The sequence below is a fragment of the Amborella trichopoda genome, chromosome 6 (genome assembly GCF_054954075.1).
Source record: "Amborella trichopoda isolate Santa Cruz 75 chromosome 6, AtrichopodaSantaCruz75HAP2 v2.0, whole genome shotgun sequence".
NCBI classification, from domain to species: Eukaryota; Viridiplantae; Streptophyta; class Magnoliopsida; order Amborellales; family Amborellaceae; genus Amborella; species Amborella trichopoda.
In genome coordinates this window covers 49315485-49339094 of record NC_142341.1, presented here as the reverse complement: position 1 = coordinate 49339094, position 23610 = coordinate 49315485, and the positions used below count along the sequence as shown (strand labels likewise).

The window sequence follows — 23610 nt, the reverse complement described above, 5'->3', positions numbered from 1 at the left end:
TAGTAGCCTCACCAATTAGACCAACATAAGTAAAATTAATTGCTCTATTCCAATCCCTTATTACCCCACCTATACCAGCTCTATCTAAATTGCCAAAAGAGCTGCCATCAAAGTTGAGTTTGAACCCACCCTGTAATGGCGGCATCCAAACTCCAAAGAAATTTTATTCCCGCAGTTAATGACCATGGCATCTAAATCTGGCTTTATTCAACTTAGTCAATTGGCTTGATAGCATCAATCTAATCTTTTCACCAATTCATCATAAATATACCTTATTACTTTATTGGAAATATATAATAAGACTATTTACTTGTAGTACAAGGAGGTACTTGCTAAGACAGTGCCAATTATCCCAAAATATTTTCTCAACGTTGTGACAGTCAAAGATGCCATATTACACCTAACAACTAAAGAGAATGTTTGTGATCTTATTTTACAATTGTAAATGGGCATACATATCATCATCATTATCAAATCCTTTTCCTACTAATTGGAGTTGGCTACACGAATCTTGGTTTGCCATTTTGTTCCATTAAGGGCCAAACCTTCAGTGAGGTCATAAGTCCCATATCTTTTCTCACTACTTTCAACCGTGTCTTTTTTGGCCTACCCCTTTTCCTTTATGAGCATTCCACTTGAACTAACTTGCACCTCCTACCTGATGCTGTAATGGGTTTGCAACACACATGACCTGTCCACTCGAAGGTAGATGCCAAAAAAAAAAAAAAAAAAAAAAAAAGAAAAGGAAAAAGCCGAAGGACTTGAGTACAAAAATTTAACGGGGCTATGTGTAGGATATTTTAAGCAGGGGGTACATGTAATTTTCTCAAACAACAACAATACAATATGCAATCTAAAAGTGCTTGGAAATTATCAAGTCCTAAGATTGAATAGAGACCGTCCTGCACAATCAGATCAAAGTATTTAAGAGCGCCGAATAATTTCTCTTTTATTTTTCTTTCTTTTTTGCAAAATACTTATATGGTGATTTCAAGTGGATCGAAGATTATGATCAAGAGAATCCTCCTAAAGTGAGTCTTTAGCCTAAGAGAGCTAATGAACATGAACTCATCATATTTGAATACTATATAGTAAATTTTTGCATGTTTTTGTGTATTGTTTTATGGGATTGTTTATAAAAATACCATTTACTTTTTATACAAGGGGTGAGTTATGAAGTCCGAGAAATTGTCAAATTGGATGGCTTGGGGTGAGGAATGAAACCCGAATTTTTTTTTTTTTTAAACTTTGTGTCTATTCAGTGATACACTTACAACTGCTCATTTTAAAATCTAAGAGACAAGAATGATTGTGACCTCATTGTATGAAAGGTAAATAGTTACTTTATAAACGATCCCTTATTTTCTTCATTCTAAAAAGTTGTACAAATAAAAGCGACCAATATCCCATTATAATGAAATAGATTTTCACGTTACTATAAGGGTTTTTATGATTTGGAACTATGCCTTATTTTGATTGTGTAAGGTTGAAGCCTTATAGAAATCACACTAATAGGGGTGGCAACAGGTTGTGTATGGGTTTGGTTCGGCTGGACTGAGAGCCGGATCTAGACCCATCAGGTTTGGTCAGATCCATTGCCACTCTATGACTGTGAGGTTTTTATTTATTTATTTTTATCATCATATACACCATGACTATGAATTTTTTTTTTTTTGGTCAATAATACTGTAAATGTTGTCAATATTTATGATAATATGAGCACGTAGAGCGGACCTAAAGACACATGATTGCCATCATATACCGTATGACTATAGGTACAACTTGGTTCCAGTTGGACCTAGACATAGACCCAATAGTATTCGGGTCCAAAATTTGGACACATACCCGAACCCAAGGTCGGATATACCCGTCGGGTCTTGGGTCTAGCCTGGTCCATTGCCACCCCTGCACACGCGTTAAGCGACTAAAGTGAAATTTCATTGAATTATTTAATGGGAGGGCTTTTTATGTGACCCCACCTACATATATGGAATATATAACCTCTGGTCTCAGCCATCAGATTATAGCAGATGGTTGAGATGACTTGAGTCACAATGTAATAAGCTAGCATTTAACCGTCAGATATTGATTTGAAGGCTCATAGTGTTTTATTTTTTATTTGCATTCTGCAAATGATTTTGAAGCAAAATTTAGGGCATGCATAGATCTAACAAGAGCGTACATGAAAAAAATATTAAAACAATATTTTCGATGATGAAAAGTTACCAAAATACTCTTGGAAAATTGTAGGGGCATTTTGGTCATTTATTTTTATATAAATATTTATTTATTTTTTATTTTTTCCAAGTTCGCCTTAAAGTTTTTGATGGGCATCCCAAAATTTCATAAAAAGAATGTTTAGTAAAAAAAAAAGAAAAATAAAACAATGTTTGATATGATATTGTGGTATGAACAATCCTAGCGTCTGATTCAGATTGAACTGTTAAGAAGTGGGGCGCATATAACTTATATGGGGTCACATAGAAATATTTCTCTTATTTAATAAGTTTTGAAAGAATTTATGCGATTAAATTCCTCGAATAAGATTTTAATGAAAATATAATTAAAATTGTCTATCTCATCGCCTCATTTACGGGGGAGAGGAGAGTCCTAACCGCATGAAAACCGACATAACCGGTCGCCAAAACCCAACAGTCTTTCTCTCTCTAAAAACCCAACAGATTTTCTCTCTCTAAAAACCCAACAGCCACCTTCTCTCTCTAAAAAATCTCTGTTGCATCAAATGAAATCTCACCAAACCCCAAACGTCCCGGCTTCTTCTCTTTTGAAATTGCCCTTTCTATTATCAACACAGCGCATAAACTCTCTCTCTCTCTTGTTCAGGGGTGAATTACAGAGAGAGGCCATTCCTCTCTCTCAAGAGATGTAAATGCCGTTCTATCGATTGTATCAGTTGGGTACTAAAAGGCATTACAAACCTTTGATATATGCGTTTTCCTTTCCATTTTCTTCCTCTCTCTCTTCTTCAGGAATGAAGGATAGACAGAGGCGATGCTCTCTCTCATGGAGCAAGTTCTTCAAGTTCACCTTCCTCTTCTTCTTCTGCCTTGTTTTCATATTCTTCTTTTCGCATTTCAGGCTCCTTATTGGTAATCCCTCTCTCTCTCTCTGGTACCATATTTTAAAAAGCTCTCAACTGGTTTCAATTGTGAATCTCAATGTATATTTTCTCTTCCCTGAATATGACTGCAGATTTCTCTCTCCCTCTCCCTCTCCCTCTCTCTCTCTCTTGACACAGATATACATTGGCCTGTACAATAGCTGTCCTTTTTGTTTTCCTGCATGAATATTCACTTGTCAATCTCTCTCTCTCCTCTATGAATCTCTACTTGTCAATCTCTCTCTCTCCATCTCTCCCCCCTATGAATCTCTACTTGTCAATCTCTCTCTCTATCTATAAATATATGCCTGCCAATATCTCTCTCTATCTCTCTCCCCTCTATGAATCTCTACTTGTCAATCTCTCTCTCTCTCCATCTCTCTCCCTTCTATGAATCTCTACTTGTCAATCTCTCTCTCTCTCTCCCTCCCTCTAAATCTCTGCTTGTCAATCTCTCTCTCTCTGGCTTATTCCATAACCGTCTGAACTTGGGTTTTCCGTCTGAAATTTCTACATGTTTTTTGAATATCTGTTTCTCTCATGGACATATTTAGAAAATTCCCATGTTGGTTTTCCTGTACATGTTTTTTAAAATCTCCCTCTCTAGTATATATCCTAAAATTTCACAATTTTGGTTTCCTCTTGTGAATTTGCACATGTATTTAAATCTCTGCTTGTCAATCTCTCTCTCTGGCATATTCTATAACCCTCTGAACTTGGGTTTTCTCTCTGAAATTTCTCCATGGACATTTTTTGAATATTCCATGGATTTTTTGAATATCTGTTTCTCTCATGGACATATTTAGAAAATTCCCAAGTTGGTTTTCCTGTACTTGTTTTTTAAAATCTCCCTCTCTTGTGTACAACGTAAAATTTCACAATTTTGGTTTCCTCTTGTGAATTTGCACATGTATTTTGAATCTCTATGTAAATAAGATTATCTCCATGCTCTCTCTTGTTTTTCTAAGATTGGTTTCCTATGATTTTTTTCTTCAGGATCACCATCATTCAGGCCAGTTCTTGTGGCAAAGAGGCCCCTGCCCACCTTTAATGCCATCTTCAAAGACAATTTCCTCAGAGAATTGGGGCCTAAGTCAGAGATCAGGATCCAATCCATAGTCCATTTACCTGATCAATCTCTCGTCTTAATCAACAAGCTCTCGGCCCCCTATCCTCCTGATAAATCAGAATTACAGTGCATCTACACCTCTCCTGATGAAGCCGTGCCTTTAAAGCTCCCTGTAATGGCCGTTGACGAAGAAGAGGACTTCAATTTTCATATCATCAGATGCCCTTTCCCACCTGAAGGCTCCAATAGCTCTCTATCTAGGGTACCCATCTCGAAAGTAGAGAGAGGAGGGGCAGCAGACAGGATATTTGAGGGAGAGAGGCCTATTAAGGCCTACAATTGGGATTCTCTTGTGTATGAAGCTCTCCTCGATGGGGATACGACTCTGGTCTTTGTGAAAGGCCTGAATCTTCGACCTGAAAGGCTCTCTGATCCTTCTCGTTTTACCTGTGTTTTTGGTTATGATTTTAGCAATCCCAAACTCTTGCTTAGAACCAAAGTGTTATCGGCTGCTCAAGAAATCATTCGATGCAAAACACCTTTAAGCCTTTTGAGAAACCCAGAGAAACTTGAATCAATTAAGGTTTCAATCGAGATTCGATCTCTGAGGTCTCGAGTTTCTTCAACTCACTCTACCACCGTTCTTCCCTCTTTTGCCAACATAAAACACATTAGTGGCATTGATAGTTTTTCGGGAAATGGTGGAGAGAATGGGTTGAATTCATTGTGGGGTTCTACAGAGAGGCTGGGGAAGAGTTTTACAGAGAAGAGGGAGGATTCATGGATGGAGAATGGTGTGGATTACAGATACAAGGGGAGGAAGTTTGGAGAGAAGGGGGCCAAAAGAGTGAAGATGGTTAGAGGATTGACAGAGAGAAAACCCAAATACAGTGTGTGTATGTGCACCATGATGTGGAACCAAGCCCAATTCATCAAAGAATGGGTCATGTACCATACTCGAATCGGGGTTGAGCGCTTCTTCATATACGATAACAACAGTGACGACAACCTTGATGCGGTGGTTCGAGCCCTCCGAGCCCATAATGTGAGCCGTCGAGCCTGGCCCTGGGTCAAGACCCAAGAGGCCGGATTTGCTCACTGCGCCCTAAAAGCACGATTCTTATGCTCATGGCTTGCCTTCTTAGACGTTGATGAGTTCCTCTTCCTCAAGAACCCTAATATCACAAAGACCACAAACCCGAACACCACAAAGCCCAAAAACCGAAACATAAACACAGACATAGAGGCCTCAAAACCAATGCAGTCTATTCTTGTATCACGGGCCCCCGACGTGGGTGAGGTGCGGATCCCATGCCACAGTTTCGGGCCTTCAGGCCATGTCCAGGCTCCATCCCATGGCGTCACTGTGTCTTACACATGTAGATTGGGAGCTCCCGAGCGACACAAATCGGTAATCAGACCAAGAGCAGTTAACCAGAGTATGATAAATATAGTGCACCATTTCCATTTAGGGTTAGCGTTTAGGTTTGAGGACATGGGGAGAGGAGAGGGGGTGGTTAACCATTACAAGTATCAAGCATGGGATGTTTTTCAGAGGAAATTCTACAGGAGGGTGGCAACGTATGTCCCGGATTGGGGGGAGAAAGAGGGGGTGGGGTCAAGGGACCGGGCCCCAGGACTGGGGACGACACCGGAGGAGCCCAAGGGTTGGGCAAACAAGTTTTGTGAGGTGAGGGACACAGGGTTGAGAGAATGGGTGAAGAGAGAGATGAGGGATCAAAGAACAGGGAGGTTGCCCTGGGAGGAGGATGAGGAAAAGTTCTTAGAGAGATAAATTAGGGTTTTAGATTGTGATTTTGAGTTTAATTGGGGCTCTGATACCCATTGTTGAGTTTAAAAAGTGATTGTTTTATCAGAATTGGGATTGGTTTTTTTGTATCCAATTGGTATTAGAGCAGGTTTGAATTAATACTTCATCACTCTCACTAGAAAGAGATGGGTTACAGATTTTGACTGTATGATCCCCTACTCTGGTCCATCAATTTTTGAAGCCGACAGTGATGATCATCTCGTGTTCATGCTAATGGTGCTGGTGGTGTGCCATCCATATGTGTTGGAGAAGATTTGGGGGCGGGCTGATTTTCTCATAATCAAATTTTTTGGTTAAGTTTCTCTTGTAAATATAGAGAGTTCTTAAATATAGAGTTTAAGTTGGCCATTGAGGAGCAAATTTTGGAAGAGCCTGGTGTTAACTGTAATAACAGGCACTCTCCCTCTATCTATGCAGATTGTGGCTCTCCCTCTCTCTCTCTCTAAGAATTTCTCGCACTTTATCTCTCTCTCTAAGGAATTAATTGTACAGACTGTGGAGATGTTAAAAGGAAATATTTATCCAGTGATGTTAAAGCAGGGCTTGAAGCCCTCATGTGAAGTTATGATCTATAGAAATTCTTTATAAAAACCTCATCCTTATGGTACTAAAGATACCGATTCCATTCTCATCAAAGGGTTGGGGCTCAAATCCCCTGACTTACCCCTTTTTTTTATATATATATTTATATCTTGCCATAAGAGGTTCCATACAGCTTAATCTCTTATGAACTCCATGTAACATAATCTCTCTCTCTGAGCAGCTCCATGTTACACCTCTCCCCCATCACTCTCTCTCTCTCTCCTACCCAATACGACGTTATTACTGTTCCATGCGATATCCTTGTTACTGTTCAATTAGGTTTTGCTATGCTCTTGAATGCTTTCCTTTTCAAGCATCAAGCTAATTGTGTTTGAATTTGGGTTAGGTTTTGCTATGCTCTTGAATGCTTTCCTTTTCAAGCATCAAGCTAATTGTATTTGAATTTGGGTTTTGCATGTAACTGATAAATTAAATCATGCAGAGAGAGAGATACTTGTTTGTGAGAGAGTGATTAATCATTTGTTAAGAGAGAGATTAGTTGTTTGTTGAGAGAAAGATTAGTTGTTGGAGAGAGAAAGATTAGTTGTTTGTGAGAAGAGAGAGATCAGTTGTTGGAGAGAGATTATATTTATTAGGAATTGGGGAGTAGGCTCACTTTTAAAAGTTGAAAGTTTTACTTTTAAACTCTATTTTACTGTTAAGAAAAAGATTAGTTGTTTGTTGAGAGAAAGATTAGTTGTTTGAGAGAGGAGAGAGATTAGTTGTTTGAGAGAGGAGAGAGATCAGTTGTTGGAGAGAGAGATATTATATTTATTAGGGAATGGGGAGCAGGACAACTTTTAAAAGTTGGAAAGTTTTACTTCTAAATTCTATTTTACTTTTAAACTCTATAGATTTGGTTGATGTATTATCCAGCAGGTAAGTATAAAGGTCATCAAGCTTACAAAAAGGAAAAAACAAAAAGTTTGAAGTACAAGAAAGTAACTCTGATTTTGTCTCATCTTGTGTGCCCAAGTATAGAGAATCTATACCTAGCTTCAAGGCTCCTTCTTGAACCCTTTGACTTGAAACCTCAACCAAGAGGAAGGAACCCTATACTTGCCTTGGCTTGAAGAGATGGTTAGTGTAAATTTAAAGCATAAGAAAAGCATCATCAAGCTTGCCTTCCTAAGCAGCTTTAGAAGGTCACAACACCAATTATGAAACATGTATGTACATTGTGACTTGAGCAATGCCTGGTTGGTCTGATGGTGACTCCATGGATTCATTTGCTTTTGTTTATGAGCTTCCTCACTGCTGGAGAGAGAGAGAGAGAGAAAACATTTGAATTCCCAATTAATGGTATTCTAAACCATTGGTAGAATTTAAAGAACAAGCTAATAAAAAAGCCACTGGAAATTCTGACCGGTACAACTGCATATTTGTGTGAAAAAGTGTTTTTGGACTCAGTTGATTGGTGAGGGGAGTTGGGTCCCCAACACATGGGGCATCAAACCACCAAAAAGAATTGGAAAACACTAATATATTATTTAGAATATTATCCTTAAATGGTTTTTTTTTCTAGCTTTTAAGGTTATTTGGGAACTTTCATATTTTTATTTTTTGAAATATGTGACCTATAAATAAAAATTTGAATACTCCATCTCTTATATATATTTTTCATCTTCTTTGGTCTTTTATACCTCTTTCTTATCTTTTTTGATTTTCAACTTTTTTTCTTTTTTTTGGTTGATTTTCAACTATTGAAGAAAAATGAACAGAATGTTCTTATACTGGCTTTTATACCTTGATTGTTTTTCTCCATAAATCTCTAGAAATTCTCAATTTTAGGCATATCTTTTAGGTTTACAATATTATCTCTGTGCTCAATATTCTATCTTTTTTCCTACCATAATGCGTGTTATGTTGTTCGAAATTGTAACCTTTTTGTCTGAAGATTTCAACTTGCAAAGAGGGAATTGCTATAAGTGGTTTATGAGCTAGATCCATTATCAAATGGGTTAATTGCACGTCGTCAAAAGTACCTAAAATTTCATATAAGTGCTCTTTAGTATCATTATATCAAAATAATGATTCAGGTAAAGCTAAAATGGAGCATATTCCATATAAACAAGCCATTGGGTCTCTTATGTATGTTATGCTTTGTACAAGACTTGATCTTAGTTTTACAATATGATATGTTAGTAGATTTCAAAGTAACTCAGGTATGAATCATTGGCAAGCAATTAAAATGATACTAAGATATATCCAAGGAACCAACCATTATAAATTATGTTATCTGTAAATTCAAAGATTCTCCGATGAAGACTTTGCAGCAGATCCTAATGATAGAAAATTCACTTCTGGAGATCTTTTCATCTTTGGAGGAGTTCTTGGTTTAATAGAAAATAGGAATGTGCTACCCTGTGCACAATGGAAGCGGACTACATCTCTTGTAATATAGCTTTTACTTTTGCCGTTTGGATAAGCCGCTACATTAAAGATTTGAAGCTGGAAATAGACGACGAGCCAATTCAGATATTTTGTGATAATCAAGTTGTAATTTTGTTAATTAAAAATAGAGCAATGAGCTTTAAAGGCAGACGCATAGAAGTTGATTATTACTATATGATAGACAGAACGGAAAAGAAAGAAATTGCAATAAGTTATTTGTCTTCCAATGATATGATAACAGACCATTTAATAAAGTGATTGATTGCTGAAATGTTATCCAAGCATGCGACCATGATAGGACTTAAAGAGATATAACTTTTCTTCCCAAGAGGCACATTTTGAATGTTACAAATGATTAATTCTTATTAGTGAACAAAAACTTGTTGCAAAGCATGTCACATTGGGTAAAACCTTAAATGGGCAAAACTTTATAGCTTAACAACGTTGGTGCATTCGTCCTTTTGGGCATGTGGGAGTGTTGGAGTATGACCACTAAAGCCCCATGACTACTATAGTGTTCTTGGTCACTCTCTTATCTTCTGTTTCTAAATGTATTTAATTCAATTTAATTACATTATATACTTGCTATAATGATCTCATTGTATTCAAATCTTTTGACTATCTTTTATAGTAAATTTCATTTTCTTTCTTTCTCTTAACCACCCATAAATGATATTCTAACGGTCACATTGAACAAAAACATTTTTATTTAGGAGAGAAAATGATAAAAAAAAAGAAGACTCAGCTATTGATTTGGCGAAGAAAAATCTAGACCATTGGATATCAAACCTGTCATACTGGCAAGAAGATAAGCTCTAATTATTATAAAAAAGACTCACTCACCTATTAAAAAATACAGAAAAAAATCTCAGAACCATTGCTCATCTTTCTAGCCGTCTAAAAGCTTTACAGCAAAATTCCTTTATATTTTTCTCTCTCTATCATTTCATAAATATTTTTTTTTTTAATGCCCCATCGTTCCGCAATTATAACATTTTGACGGGTTGTTATAGGCTTTTCCTCTTTATGATTTGAAATCCTTACCCCTTTATTTAAATCGATCGTCGTTGTTTCCGTAAAAGAAGCCGATAGAATGCTCAAGGGAAGGTCTTTGGTGACGCCATCCCTGGTTGTGCAATAAAAAATTAGAAGAGGCAACAACACTACTCGTATGAAGTAGCGTAGACCCACCAAGGCTTGTTTGACTCGGTGGAAGGCACCAAAGGACAAATCCTATATGGACAAAATTATAGCAAAAATTGAGAGAAAAGAGAATGACCCAATAAAATTCTTTTGCCAAATGGAGTGCTGCTTCTTTGATCGGAACCAAATTGACTGGCTATTGTAGTGGCGAAAGAAAAACGGCACCATCTTCGGCTAAGAGTGAAGAAAAAAATATTTATTAAATGATAGAGAGAAAGTAATTTTGCTGTAAAGTTTCTGGATAGCTATAGAGATAGGTGGTTTTGAGACTTTTTTCTCTATTTTCCAATCGGTGGGTGAGCATTTGAGCGGAGATCAGTGGCTATGAGATTTTTCTCTTTTCTAATAGGTGAGTGAGCATTTGAGCTTATCTCTGTGCCATATATGGTAGATTTTGTATCTAATAGTGAAAATTTCAAAATTACATGGCTTATAAACTGGCATGAGTGCTTTGGCCATGGTTAAGCAGATCGTGCTTTAGAATAACTTCTAAAGTGTCCAATACATCTACTTTGTATAATCAAAAAGTATTTTAATCATTTTGATCAACTTTGAGTTGATTTTGGATTTCATTGCTCTGAAAATCATTCTTCCCTACATCCCACTCTTTAACTGAGGTTAAGCATTCCTTTGGTAAAAATGGCTCCCAAACCATTTGTCTTCAATATTGGTTTCAACTCTTGATCAAATCTAAGTTTATTTCGAAGCTTTTTGCTTTATTTAGAGGCACACCCATGTTTTGGTTGCTATTAAGCCCTATTGACCGATTCAAATGCCTATGATTGTTGCATCATAATTGTCACTGTCCAAGCTTTTTTTCAATTAATTGGGGTTGGTTACACCAATCCTGGTCTGTCAATTTACTCTATGATTGTTGCATATGTTGATTGTTCTGCATATATGTGACATTCAATTGGGGTTCTTTAGAGCCATTCATCCAAGATTCAAAACTATGGCCATTAGGGTCTCAAATTATGAAATTTCAAAACTCCAATTTTGAAATGTCAACTCTGATATTTTTGAATTTGATCCCTATTTTGAGATGTTCATATCTCAAAGATGTGAATTTGAGGTGATTAATATAGGATTTCGGATTCCAGTAAACCATATATAGGACTCTTAAAGACCTTAGAAGCTTACCCATGAACCATAGAATCCGAGATGAAGCATGGTTTGATCCGGCCGGGGTACGTCATACGCGCCTGAAAAAAGAATGGTGACCTCCGTAATGGCACAAAAAGAAAAAAAGAAAAAGAAAAAAGAGGATAATAAAAAATAATAATAATTAATGGACGCGTTTCCCCTTGAGTCCGAAAAGCATTTTGAGCATCGGAAATTTATACGACGCCTTTAAAATCTATTTTCAATACCAAGTATGCAATTTGAAGCTAAAAAATATTCAGTGGATTCGTTACTATTTACCTTTAGAGTGAAATGAACTTTCTAAATAATAGGTTACAACTAGTGTAGAAAAAATCGAATCGTAACGGTTATAAGGGGTTATTTGATACTAAGAGGTAAATTGGGCCCAATTAGGTAAGTCCTATGTGCATTTATTTAAAAAAAAATAAAAAAATTAATAAAATATATTTAAGGTATTATTAAATAAAGTACATCTAAATGAAATTGAAAATTGATGAATTCATGTTTGGGGTATTTTTAAAATTTTATAAAAAAAAATGAGAAAATGTAAAAAATTAGACAAGTCCTATGTGATAAAAAAAAATATTAAAAAAATAAAAAATCTAATAAAATATAAAAAAATATATTTAAAATATCATTAAAATATCAAAATTATATGGCATGATAAAATTTGAATATGCATCCGTATACAAACACACCCTTACAATGTACTCTAGGTTTAAGACTTCAAATCCTAATTATTTTTTTTGCACCAGTATGGGTAAGGCCGAGATGATTGATATGAAGTTTTCAGGCACGTAACAACAATTTACCATGAGTTCCAAGGTGATGCTTTATTTATTTGGCCGCAGCCCATCAAAACATTTTCCAAAAATAATTTGATTTCTTTGCAAATTTCCCTCTGTCTCTCTCTCTCTCTCTACCATATTTTTATTCCAGTGAAAACACGGGCATTATCCACTCCAGAGGGCAGATTGCATGACGAAAAAGGGAATAAAACTAAACGAAAACAGTTCCGCTCGCTCTCTCTCTCTCTAACATGGACGGAGCAGTGGCCATGAACGCTCTACTTCCAATCCATGCATCTTCGAGGGCATCACCTCGAGAACACAGCTTCCTCTCAGGGACTCCTCTCATAGGCCAAAATCCATCTTGCAGTAGCACCAGTTTCAGCAACAAGAGTAGAAGAGAGGAAAACAGCGGTTTCATGGTTGTGACCGCCAAAGGAAGGAGAGGAGTGCAAGATAGGAAGTTCCAGAGACCCGCTCTTCCCCCTCTTCCCAAACTTGAAGACGATGGAAACCCCAAGTTCGTCATCTTCATTAGAACTGCAAAGGTCTGTATTTCTCTCTCTTCCCATTTCTCTCTCTGTTCCAGCTTTACTTGATTACATGTTCTCTTATTTCTATCATGGCAGAGAAAGGAAACAATTTTCTTATTTTTGAAATCTTTTCATCTTTTTTGTGCTCAAATATGTGCTTTTTTTCTCCTAATTCTTTATTTGGGTTTTGCGTGTATTTTGTGGGGTTGCTAAATTTGCAGTTCTTTGTGTGTTGAGATTTTTTTCTTGTCCATTTTCATTTGTATGCTGCATAATCTTTTACTGAATTACAGGGAAATTGCCAATTTTTATTTATTACTTTATATATTTAGTTTTATGTGTTTTTTTTTCAGGTTTATCTCTGGTACCCATTGAGTGTTGTTACCGGAGGAACCACTGCAAAGATTATGGTTGCTGCTAAAGATAACTTCCTTGGCAAATATATATATAAAGACACTCTTGCTAGAAACCTTGCTGCTGTGATTTACAGAGTAAGAGCTCCTTTTGTTTGTCGCTCTAAATTTTTTTTTTTTTTTCGTTCTAATCTTTTGTGGTTCCGTTTTATGTTTATTATTTTAGTTATGTTACTATCTGATCCTTTTGAACCCTCTAAGTTAGTCACTTTGTGTAATTTGTGCTTCTTTTAGTGGGCTTTGTAGTGAATTGTTGTGTATTTCATGCTAGTTATTAGCTGTGTGTTGACTGTTGAGTCTCAGGTGGATTAGGAAAAAACCCATTGTTAAGATTTTTGAATTTGATTTAGATCTCATAATATGTTTCTTTGGAAACTCCATATCTCAGATACAGCTACATAAGCACCTTGAAGTTTAGTATCAAGTTTTCCTAGTTCTAGATTATACTTAATTTCATGCTGAGTAAGAGCAGGAGCCCATCTCGTGTTGGTTTTGATTTTTGCATATGCGAAAAGAAGAACTATGAACTTGTAAAAAACACAATATTTGATTTAGGTTACTTGTGTCTGAAGCTTTCTTCGAGATAGTTTTCTCCCCCCAACGCCCCAACAACACACACACACACACACACACACACACAAAAAAGCTCAGCAAAAACAAGGTTAGTATTTCTAACTGCGTCACCAGAGGGACTAGATTTAGAATGAACCAACTGTTTTGGAAGAGGGATAACATAGTCCATTGCTCCTCTCTTTTGTTAGGGGAACAGTCAATGGCTCCTCTCGATCAATAACGTGGGAATGGGAATAGCTGATCTTAAAATCTCAAACCTATGATATATTTTGTCTTAATGAAAAATGTCTTAGATAGTTTTTCACTTAGGAAGTCCTCAACAAGAATACTGCTTGTCGACAAGTTCATACTGAGTTCGGAATTTCTTTTTGTTTTTTTTCCATTTCTTCTCGTGGAGCCTTAACTCTAATATTTGTTGATTTCTTAAGTTAGGATTGAAGTGACTGTTTGATATAACCTATTGCTTTTGATAACATACATTCTTGATGACAGAACAACATTATCCAACAAACGACATGATTGTAGCTTGCACTCCTGACATACAATTCGGAAGAGCATCATTCTTCATATTTATCTTGAAAATGCTCTTTTTGTTTTGTTGTTCTATAACAGTGAGATAGCATATTTTCTGGTATTAGCAGAGAATAACACACTTGAGGGTGCTATATCTATAATCTCACAACCATTTTTCATTGTGTTGCTCAATTAACTTAACAATTTTCACCTTAACATTAGTAACGTTCTTGCAAATATTTCGATATCAAGGAAGAACGTCCCCCTAGTGCCACTTGTTGCCAAAAAAAAAAAAAAAAAAGAAAAGAAAAGAAAAGAAAAAAACCTAAGTTGAAATTCAAATCCTGATCATATCTCATATGCAAAGTTCTGCATTATTTTTTTCTACTAGAATGTTCTGCATTACTTTGTATACAAAACTATAACAACACACACAGCACGATACTTTGCATGCCAACTACTAATAAGGGGGAAGAGGGGGTTGGAACCTCAAACTTCAGTTAACTCACATGGGATAGTTGTCATAATTGTGCTTATAAGACACAATTGAATAAGTAGAGAACACCAGCATTGGATTTTCAAAACAAAGAGAGAAGCTACAACATAGGTTGAGGGGATCAAGTCATGCACCTAACAAAGAAACATTAGAGAAAAGGGGGCCAATTAGGGTCCAAACAGGTCAAGTCAACCGATTAGGACCCAACCTAGCAGGGTCCAGGCCAGTCCCAAACCCAGACCCGACCCTCCTCGACCCGAATGTTTCCCTGGCTGGACCTGGGTCAAGACCCAACCCACAGGGTCCACTTATCTAGTCCAGATCCACACTGAGGTTGGGCTGACCCAGCAGGTCATCGGGTCAATCCAACCCGACTTGCATGCCTAAGGGGGACCTTAAGCAATATGTTATCATGGCCAATGTTTGCATGCTAAATAAAGATTGTAAAGATTGGGGTTCGTGTTGAGTTTTCAAATATAGAAAAGGGTGGTATCATGTTGAGTCTTACATATAATGGGGTCAACAAAGCTATGTCTTGAATGAGGACTGAGCATGATTCCGGATGTGTAACTAGTCCTTTTTGTTACTCTCAAAGCAAATGCTCATAGACCTTCTAAGATTGGCTTGACATATCAACCTTGAGATGGGTGTAGCTGTACGTGTTTGTATATGTCATGTCATAAGATTCTATGCCCCCTCAAGAGCATGTTGTCCATTTACTCCTTGGGTACAACCCAATCTAGGAGTGTTTTTGGGAAACCTTATTTTGGGGCTATAAACTCTTCAACCTAGCAACTAACCTAAAAATTAAATAAATAAATTTATTTATTTATTTCATTCTCTATGTTCTGTAAAAATAACATCTCAAGATTGAACAGAGACTGGCCAATTTTTGGAGGGTGAAATCTAAGTGTTTGAAGAATTCAGATTTGATTTCAATTATTTTTTGAAATAACCACATGGTGATTCTTTGGTGGATCCCAAAATTTTAGATTGAAAAAATCCTCCCAAGTAGTTTTTTTTCCCGAGGGAGTGAGCGAGTATACTCGGATGGGGGCATAATGTACATGCAAATTTGTCACTATGTTATTGGTGTATTTTATGTTTGTAATCATATTACTGTAGTCAAGCACCTACATGTCCCTGTGTATTTGCGCAATCATATTTATATCAATGAAACGAACTAGGACTAATGGTTTTTGCTGAACCCATATTGTTCTCTGGCTTATTGCTCATCGCTATCTTCTGCTGCGCAAGTAAACCATAAACCAAAATTCCAGTTTGCGGGTTTGGGTTCTTCTCTTATACACTTGGAGTAGAAAGATGATACATACAGCAACAAGAAGACTGTTTGCTACTACCGCAAACTGCAAATTTGGATTAGGGTTTACATGCACAATGAAGATAGAGAGGAGCACTAACCCAGAGAGTGAAGTGAGTCCAAGATAAATCACTGGGCCTGGTGTGTTTCATTGGTATAAATATGATTGCACAAATGCACAGGGACCTATAGGTGCTTTACTATACATGACTGCATACATAAAGTATGCCAAGGACATAATGACATATGTACACATGTATAGTCACAGGTAATTTGAGGTTGATATGTCAAGCCAATCTTAAGAAGGCAAATGATCATGTGCCTTGAGAGTCAAGAAAGGACTATTTTGAGTCAATAGATTCTTTATGTGTGAGTCTCAATCAAAACACATCTAGAAGTGTGGTTGGGGGTTTTGGACTTGGTTTGGAGGAGTCTTGAGTGCAAGAAGCATTCTCGTACCTTCTTTAAGGTTCTGTGGCATCTCACAAGTTTTGTGGTAGATCTGTTAGTAAAGTGAAAGGCATCTTCAAGCCTAAATGTGCTTGTGTGCAGTTTTTTCCTCATGTGTTTACAAGATTTTCATATTCTGTGAAGTTAGATGTGTTTCTTACTCAGGGTGCATGCCCTTTGGGTTACTAGAAGCTGCACTTTAAGCACCTCAGGTATTCTCATTCTGTAAAACCTATTGTTTGACTTATCGTCACACTTGCATCCATGGGCAAAGAGAACTCGAGTACAGCTCAACTTACCACTTCTGGAACACAGAGTTTGATGCAAGAAAAGCTAAATGCGATCCTACATTTATTGTAGACAGGAGTCACCATGCCTAATACTTCTCAACATGTGACTGAATATTTATACTTCTCAACAGGTGCCTGAATATTTAGGTAATCGTAGGACTTCCTTGCTTTATCTTCAACTTAGGTCATTGACTTAGGAGCCTAGAAATCATATGTCAGATCCACCAGTAGCTTCCTCTGTTCCGTCTACTTCCATTCGTTGATCTGAAGTCTGTTACTTCGTGCTGATGGAAGATTGTTTCCTTTGTTAAGATGTATATTACTCTTATATTTTAATCTATGTTATTTGTTAGTCAGTTTGATGGTACTTTTGTCGTATTATTGTATAGGGGTGTTTATGTACTTTCTACAACCCAACCATTTGTATACACGGGATTAATCCCTAATTATAATCAAGGAGAATTCTGCCCAAGTTTCTCTGATATTATTAACATGGTATCAGAGCTAGGCTTGAATAAGAAACACTAATCGGACTGAATCTGTAGCAAAATCAGTCCAGTGTACAAAAATATCTGTTAATACTTTGTGAAGAATCAATCTTTCAGTTGTGAATTAAAAATTTGAATTTTTATAACAGTTCAAAATCCTAGATTTGTGGTACCGTAATATTAACATTGTTGCTGCCACTATAGAGATATTGTAGTGATCACTGTAGCATTCCTTACAAGTGTTAGTACATTTCGCTAGGGACCCTAATTTTCTTAAGGGATTTTGTTCTCAAATCCTTGATTATGAATCTATTTTTCAAGTGTTTTGGGGGTTGAAAAATAGTTGTGAAGCAAATTGATACCCAGTTGGGCTCTATTTTTTACTTGATCACACTTCTGGAGTACATTTGGAAGACATTGGACTTTATCAACACTTGTAGGGCATCCCATCTAATTTACGATCACCAGGGCGGAGATCATATATACAATTCCCTAGTTGAGCCAATTTATGCATGCACATTGAACTTCACATATGCATACTCTTACTTGTGTCTTGCAAATCTCAAGTCAGCATGTGGTTGGGGCATTCTAATTGACTGAGGGTACTCATCTAGTCTGCAGTCTAGTCTAATACTGACTGGGCCGGGTGTCCTATTGCTTGCATATCTACTACCAGTTATTGCACGTTTGTTTGTGGTAATTCGGTCACTGGGAAGAACAAAAAGCAAATTGTGATTGCTTGCTCTAGTTCAGAAGTCGAGTGCCGAGCTATGATATCCACAGAATTTAAGCTTATTTTGCTTACATGCATTAATTCATGACATGGGTTACACCTATGCATTATAATAATAGGCTGCTGTCCACATTGCGACTAGGCTGCCAACAGGCCAGGCTCATGCCGGGCCAAATTTATTTGGTCTTTTATTTTGTATATTGTGTAAAATCTATGTATTCTTCCTATCAAGTGTAATTATAATCATCCTAATAAAGAAAGAACAAAAGAAAGAAGAAGAATGTAAAATGGAAATCATTATAATGCAATAGTGCTTTTACAATGGAGTAATTTTGATGAAATGCATTCTAAAATCAATTTTCTCGTGCAAGAGTTGATGAATTTTGTTTTGCCATGGAACCATCTGTGACTTTGTGGGTCAAAGTTTTTTGTGGCCTTGACTTGAACAGGATGAGAAAGAGGTACAGAAGACAGCTTTTAAGCGATATCGTGTGTTGCGATCAGCTTCAGAGTTTCGTTATGGCTACAAACTCGTTGTAAAGCTTCTCTGAACTTCCAGACATTATTTGTTTTTTCTCACTTATATTCTTCTGAAGTCTTGTACTTCAGCTTTTTCTAACTTTTATTTTAATTTTTTAATCTGAGTTGCAGGAAAATGGCAACTTGAGAGCTGCACTTGCTACTTCAGATGTTATTGAAGTAATCCTTCATTCACTTTTTATCTTTTCTCGAGCTATTGCTTAAATAATTGTTTCTTTCCACCTCATCCTAAATATTCCATGCATTTTGTACTACTAATTATCTGATGAATAGTTCTCTGTTTTTTATTTTGTATTGAGTAGTGTTAAATAGTGATCATAGTTGAGCTTGGGCTTGATATGTTAGTTATTGACAGTTGTGACACTACATCCCAATATCAATTCCTACTGCTAAAGTACAAGCCAAATCCCAAGATCGATTCCTACTGCTAAAGAACAACCCAACCAAAACAACCCCCCACCCCACCCCAAAAAAAAAAAAAAAAAAAAAAAAAAAAAACGCAAAAGACAAAAAGTAAAAAAAGAAAAGAGGACCATAAAGCATATTGGTCATGTAGATTTGTAACATTGAAGTCGCCCAGAAATTATGTGCTTCGTGTTAATTAAATATTTAGACAAGAAAACATCTTACTATTTAAGTAATGAGGAAAAAAAGTGAAAGGTTTCCAACTGTTAACAGCTCTTGTAAATTCTATCCTTTTATTACAATGTTAACAGCTTAAAAAAAAACAAGAGTTTCCAACTGTTCACGTTTAAATTTTGGCCTTGCACTCCCCAGGATATGCAACTCGCTCTAGATTACATGCTATGTATGGGCTGTACTGGCTCTAGAAGACTTTTATTTGTCTGTTAATCATAATTTTGTGGATTTATACAACACCCAGGGAATGTATTACAAAACTTCAATCAAGACTTTGGTGCAAGTGAAGTTCGGGGGTAGTTTCACATTCAAAAAAAGAAGAAAAGAGGTTCAGGGTTAGATTAGTGAAACTGCCATTCCACATGCTGCGATAGCAAGGCAAATTCTCCCTTGATGATCCATAGGTAATTCCTACTTAACTCCAAGAACCATTTACAGTGACCTAGTTCTAAAAGCATTAGGAATGTAAGGGGTTTTGACTAAGTTATCAAGGATTATCTTAGCCCAAATGTTGGGGACTAAGATCAATTCACTTGACATTAGAATGTTTAGTTAGGTCACTGATTGGTTACGTGGTGCCATTAGATAGCAGTACAGTGAATTTCACTGGCATCTGAAACCTTTAGATATAAGCTTGGCTACTCTCTCTCTCTCTCTTTCTCTCTCTCAGGGTGCAGAATTTGGCACGTTAACCTTCCATATGTACTTTTCCATGTGAGACATCACGATGGTCATTGATTTCCCAGGTGCCCCTTAAATACGTTTGGCAGTTCTAGGATGCTCTTGGGTTTCTAATTAAGTTTAGCTTATTGGTAATGGTTTCAATGTCTAGACTTGGTGTATTTTGGCCATTTTTAAATCTTGGGGTCTAATTCAAAGACTTTGGTGTATTTTTTGTTAATGGTTGTATTCTTTCTGAGGAGAAAGTAGACTTCGGTGGGGCTACTCTGTACAACACCTTTTATGAGGTGCGAGTTGGTTCAAGTAGAAGGCTCAAAAAGGGCAAGGGGTTAGTCCATAAAGACATTGTTGGAAGTAGTGAGAAAAAACATGGGGACTTATGGCCTCACTAAAGGTATGGCATAGAGCTGAATGACATACCAGGATTCATGTAGCCAAACCCAAATAGTTGGGAAAAGACTCTAATAATGATGACGATGATAGTTGTATTGTTTTAGAGGAAAGCGAATTTACTGATCACTGATGTTCTAGCCCCCTTTTTTAATATTAGAGTTTCTCTTCTGAAGTGGTTATGTAAAAATTGCTTTTGATAGTCATTGATTTACGAAGTTTGAGTGGACTAGAATTTTCCAGTGTTCTTATCTCCCTTTGTGACCTTTGGTTTAATCTTTCAAGTTGTATCTTTTGCAGCATTCTTATGTAGTTGGCTGTGAATAATAACTTGTGTGAGTTTTTGTCGAGGGTTGGTTGATGTTCTTCGTATCTTTCCAAGATTAACCTTATCTTGTTCTTTCTATTAAATTAACTTCGATGCAATTTGAATATGTACAGCTTCCGACACAAGAGGAACTGAAAACTGTTCTCGACAAAGTGAAAGATTACTTTGGCAATGCTACCAGTGGCGCCAAAGAATCCTTTGGGAAACTTACTTCCTTGGGTCCGGGATTGACTGAGGAGGTCGATGAGAAAGCAGAGTTGAGTTTCCTTTCACTTCTTTTTGTGTTAATATGTTTGTATCCTAGGATACTGAAATGCTTTTCTCATTTTCTAAGAAATTAACTGAAAATCATCTTTTCCCTTATTAATACAACAATAATTCCAATGAGGAAAATTCATCTAAACATGTAGAAAATGAGAAAAGCATTTATGGTTGAAGTGTGACAGTACAGAAAGATGGGTTTTAGGGAAATTGCTAAAAATTCCATGTTTGGTGGAAAGAAATAGATAGCTAGCTTCTTTGGGAATTGCATAGATGTACTTATATTTTCTTAGCCTATACGCGACCTTCCCCTGCCCCAATCTCTCTCTCTCTCTCTCTCACACACACACACACACACACACAGACACAGACACACACACACACATGCGCCCACGTACAGTGAGAAATTGGTAGCATGGATTTTGCTGCTGTTAACTCTTGAGTGAGAGTGAGAGTGAGAGTGAGAGGCATTACAACTCTTAGAAACATAATGGCACAGTTTGTTTTTTTTTTATAAGGTGTAATGGCACAGTTTGTTCTAAAGAAAATAATGGGGTCAGATTAGGTTTTCACTTCTCAACAAAATTACTGCTGACTTAATGAAATTTTCAATCCTTAGTTTTATATCCTTTGCAAATCCCTTGTCTCTCACGCGAAAATCTATGTAGGGTCAAGGGCTGAAGCTGATGGGTTCCTTTCCTTCTGGGCTGGCCTCACCTGTTGATGTCAATTGTCAACGAGCATGCAAGTTTTGAAACGTTCCTTTGATGGCTTCATTTATAAGTTGGGTATTTAACTGATACAACACAGGTTTGGTCTTTCTTAGTATATTTAATCAGCCTCATGGAGTAATACTGTAGGTCTTTTTCAGCAAGTCGATTTTTAATATGAAAATGGTGCGCTCTTGGAACCTTCCTGTATTTCTTGTTCATAATGTCATCTACATTTGATTTTCTTAGCGCAATAATTTCAGCTTTTTGAATTTGATTAAGGCAATCAAGCTTTGAGAATATATGGCATAAATCACCTTTCCTTTTGTATTATTTATGTTTCTCATTGCTAAAATAATGATCTCTCTCTCTCTCTCTCTCTCTAAATTTGCCTCTTTTTTTTTCATTAGTTGTGAATTATAGTGATGCTCTTATGCGAGGACATATGATTGGGTTGTCCTAAAAGCCCATGCCAAAAGAATGTTGTTGGTTGAAGGCCAGCAAACATACATTAATAGAACAAATCCACCGTCAGAAAGATTCATTTACTAAGGTCCCCATCATGTGCGGCACATTACTACTAAAATATTTGCTAGTTTGATTTTTCATTATTATCATAATACTAGATTGGGAGACAGAGCTGGAAAGATTAGCTGTATTGGAGAGAGAGAGAGAGAGAGAGAGAGAGGGAGGTGTATATATAGATATATATAGAGAGAGAGGTGATATATATATATATAGAGAGAGGGGTATGTTATGTATGTATGTATATATGTTAAGTTAGAGAGAAGGAGACTGAGAAGGGTATGGTATGTATGTTTGTGTAGAAGTTAAGAGGGAGAGAGAAGGGTGGTATGTAAAGGAGGGGGAGGGAGAGGGGCATGTATGTAAGAGAGAGAGCGAGAGGGGGCATGATATGCATGTAAGTTAGAGAGAGAAAAGGGTATGATATGTATTTGTAGAAGTTAGAGAGAGAGAGAGAGAGAGAGAGAGAGAGAGAGAGAGAGAGGGGTATGATATTTATGTTTGTATAGAAGTTGAGGGAGAGAGGAGGGTGGTAAGGAGGGGGGGAGAGATAGGTATGGTATTAGTTATTTAAGTTAGAGAGAGAGGGGTATGGTATTTATATAAGGGAAAAAGTTAGAGGAGTATGGTATGTATGTATGTAAGTTAGAGCGAGAGGGGTATGGTATGTCTGTAGGTAAGAGAAAGAGGGGGTATGATATGTATTTCTGTACATAAAGTCAGCGAGAGAGAGAGAGAGAGAGAGAGAGAGGGGGGGGAGAGAGAAGGGGTATAAGTTACATGCGTGTAATAAAATAGTAGTGGGAAAAATGCCTCAGATTCTCTCTTTAACATGATTATTGCCATTCACAAATAAAATAAGGTTCGACTCCTATTGCCTTGATAACCGGATTTGGTGCCTTCGATGAATAATGCGGCAGATTTTCAGAGAGCATCAAAATTTTCTCAATCATGAGAACTGCACCCAAGGGACATTCATTCCTTTGTTTGTAAATCTTTTGTCTTCAATCTCAACGTAGACTCTGAACCTCGTTTCTCTTGCTTCTTCTAAAGAATCCAATATCAAAGTCACCAATATTATCCCAACCTAAAGTCTAGGCAGGAGATTCTTAAATTACTATGATACATCATTTACTATATATATAATATGATTATAGTTCTCCACTCTCTCACTCTCTCTTGTAATTTATTGAAGTGGGTAATGTGCATACATGCATCTCACTGTTCCCACCTTTCTCTCTCAGCCTTTTGAAGCACCTACATGAGTGTGCAATGCATATTCATTGGTACACACATATACACCATCTCTTCTTTTTTATGGTGGCCGGTCCTTGCTTTTTGTATGTGCATTACTTATTCATTTTTTTTCTTGTACTGTATTCTCAAAGACAAATGAGAGAGAGAGAGGAATAGCCTCTTGGCGGCTATGAGAGCCAGAGGAATAGCCTCTAGGCGGCTAAGAGAGAGAGAGGATATGCCTCTAGGCGGCTAGGCATATATGGTGATTGGATGATACATTATGACGTCTTGAGTTCTAGTCTTTTTAATTTAACATAAAAAATTATATATATTGAGAAATGATCCTAGAGGACCCT

General features: G+C 36.8%; 2 protein-coding genes across 3 annotated transcripts; both read left to right on the top strand.

Moving 5' to 3' along the window:
* The first annotated feature begins 2844 nt into the window (after positions 1-2844).
* On the top strand, positions 2845-6633 carry LOC18441861 (glycosyltransferase family 92 protein RCOM_0530710). Its single transcript, XM_020671915.2, has 2 exons — positions 2845-3110; positions 4118-6633. The coding sequence occupies exons 1-2, from the start codon at positions 2891-2893 to the stop codon at positions 5983-5985; spliced, it is 2088 nt and encodes a 695-aa protein (XP_020527574.2). The 5' UTR covers positions 2845-2890; the 3' UTR covers positions 5986-6633.
* A 5579-nt stretch (positions 6634-12212) lies between these two features.
* On the top strand, positions 12213-21744 carry LOC18441862 (multidrug resistance protein). Of its 2 annotated transcripts, none has more exons than XR_016057093.1 (6): positions 12213-12679; positions 13018-13155; positions 18366-18477; positions 18593-18640; positions 20633-20775; positions 21449-21744. XR_016057093.1 is itself a non-coding variant. In XM_006852087.4 (6 exons), exons 1-6 carry the CDS (start codon positions 12383-12385, stop codon positions 21459-21461), a joined length of 726 nt encoding a protein of 241 aa, XP_006852149.2. In that variant the 5' UTR covers positions 12213-12382; the 3' UTR covers positions 21462-21744. The 2 variants fall into 2 exon arrangements, 1 of the variants encoding a protein (XP_006852149.2); XM_006852087.4 differs by having other exon boundaries at positions 18391-18477.
* Positions 21745-23610: the final 1866 nt, after the last annotated feature.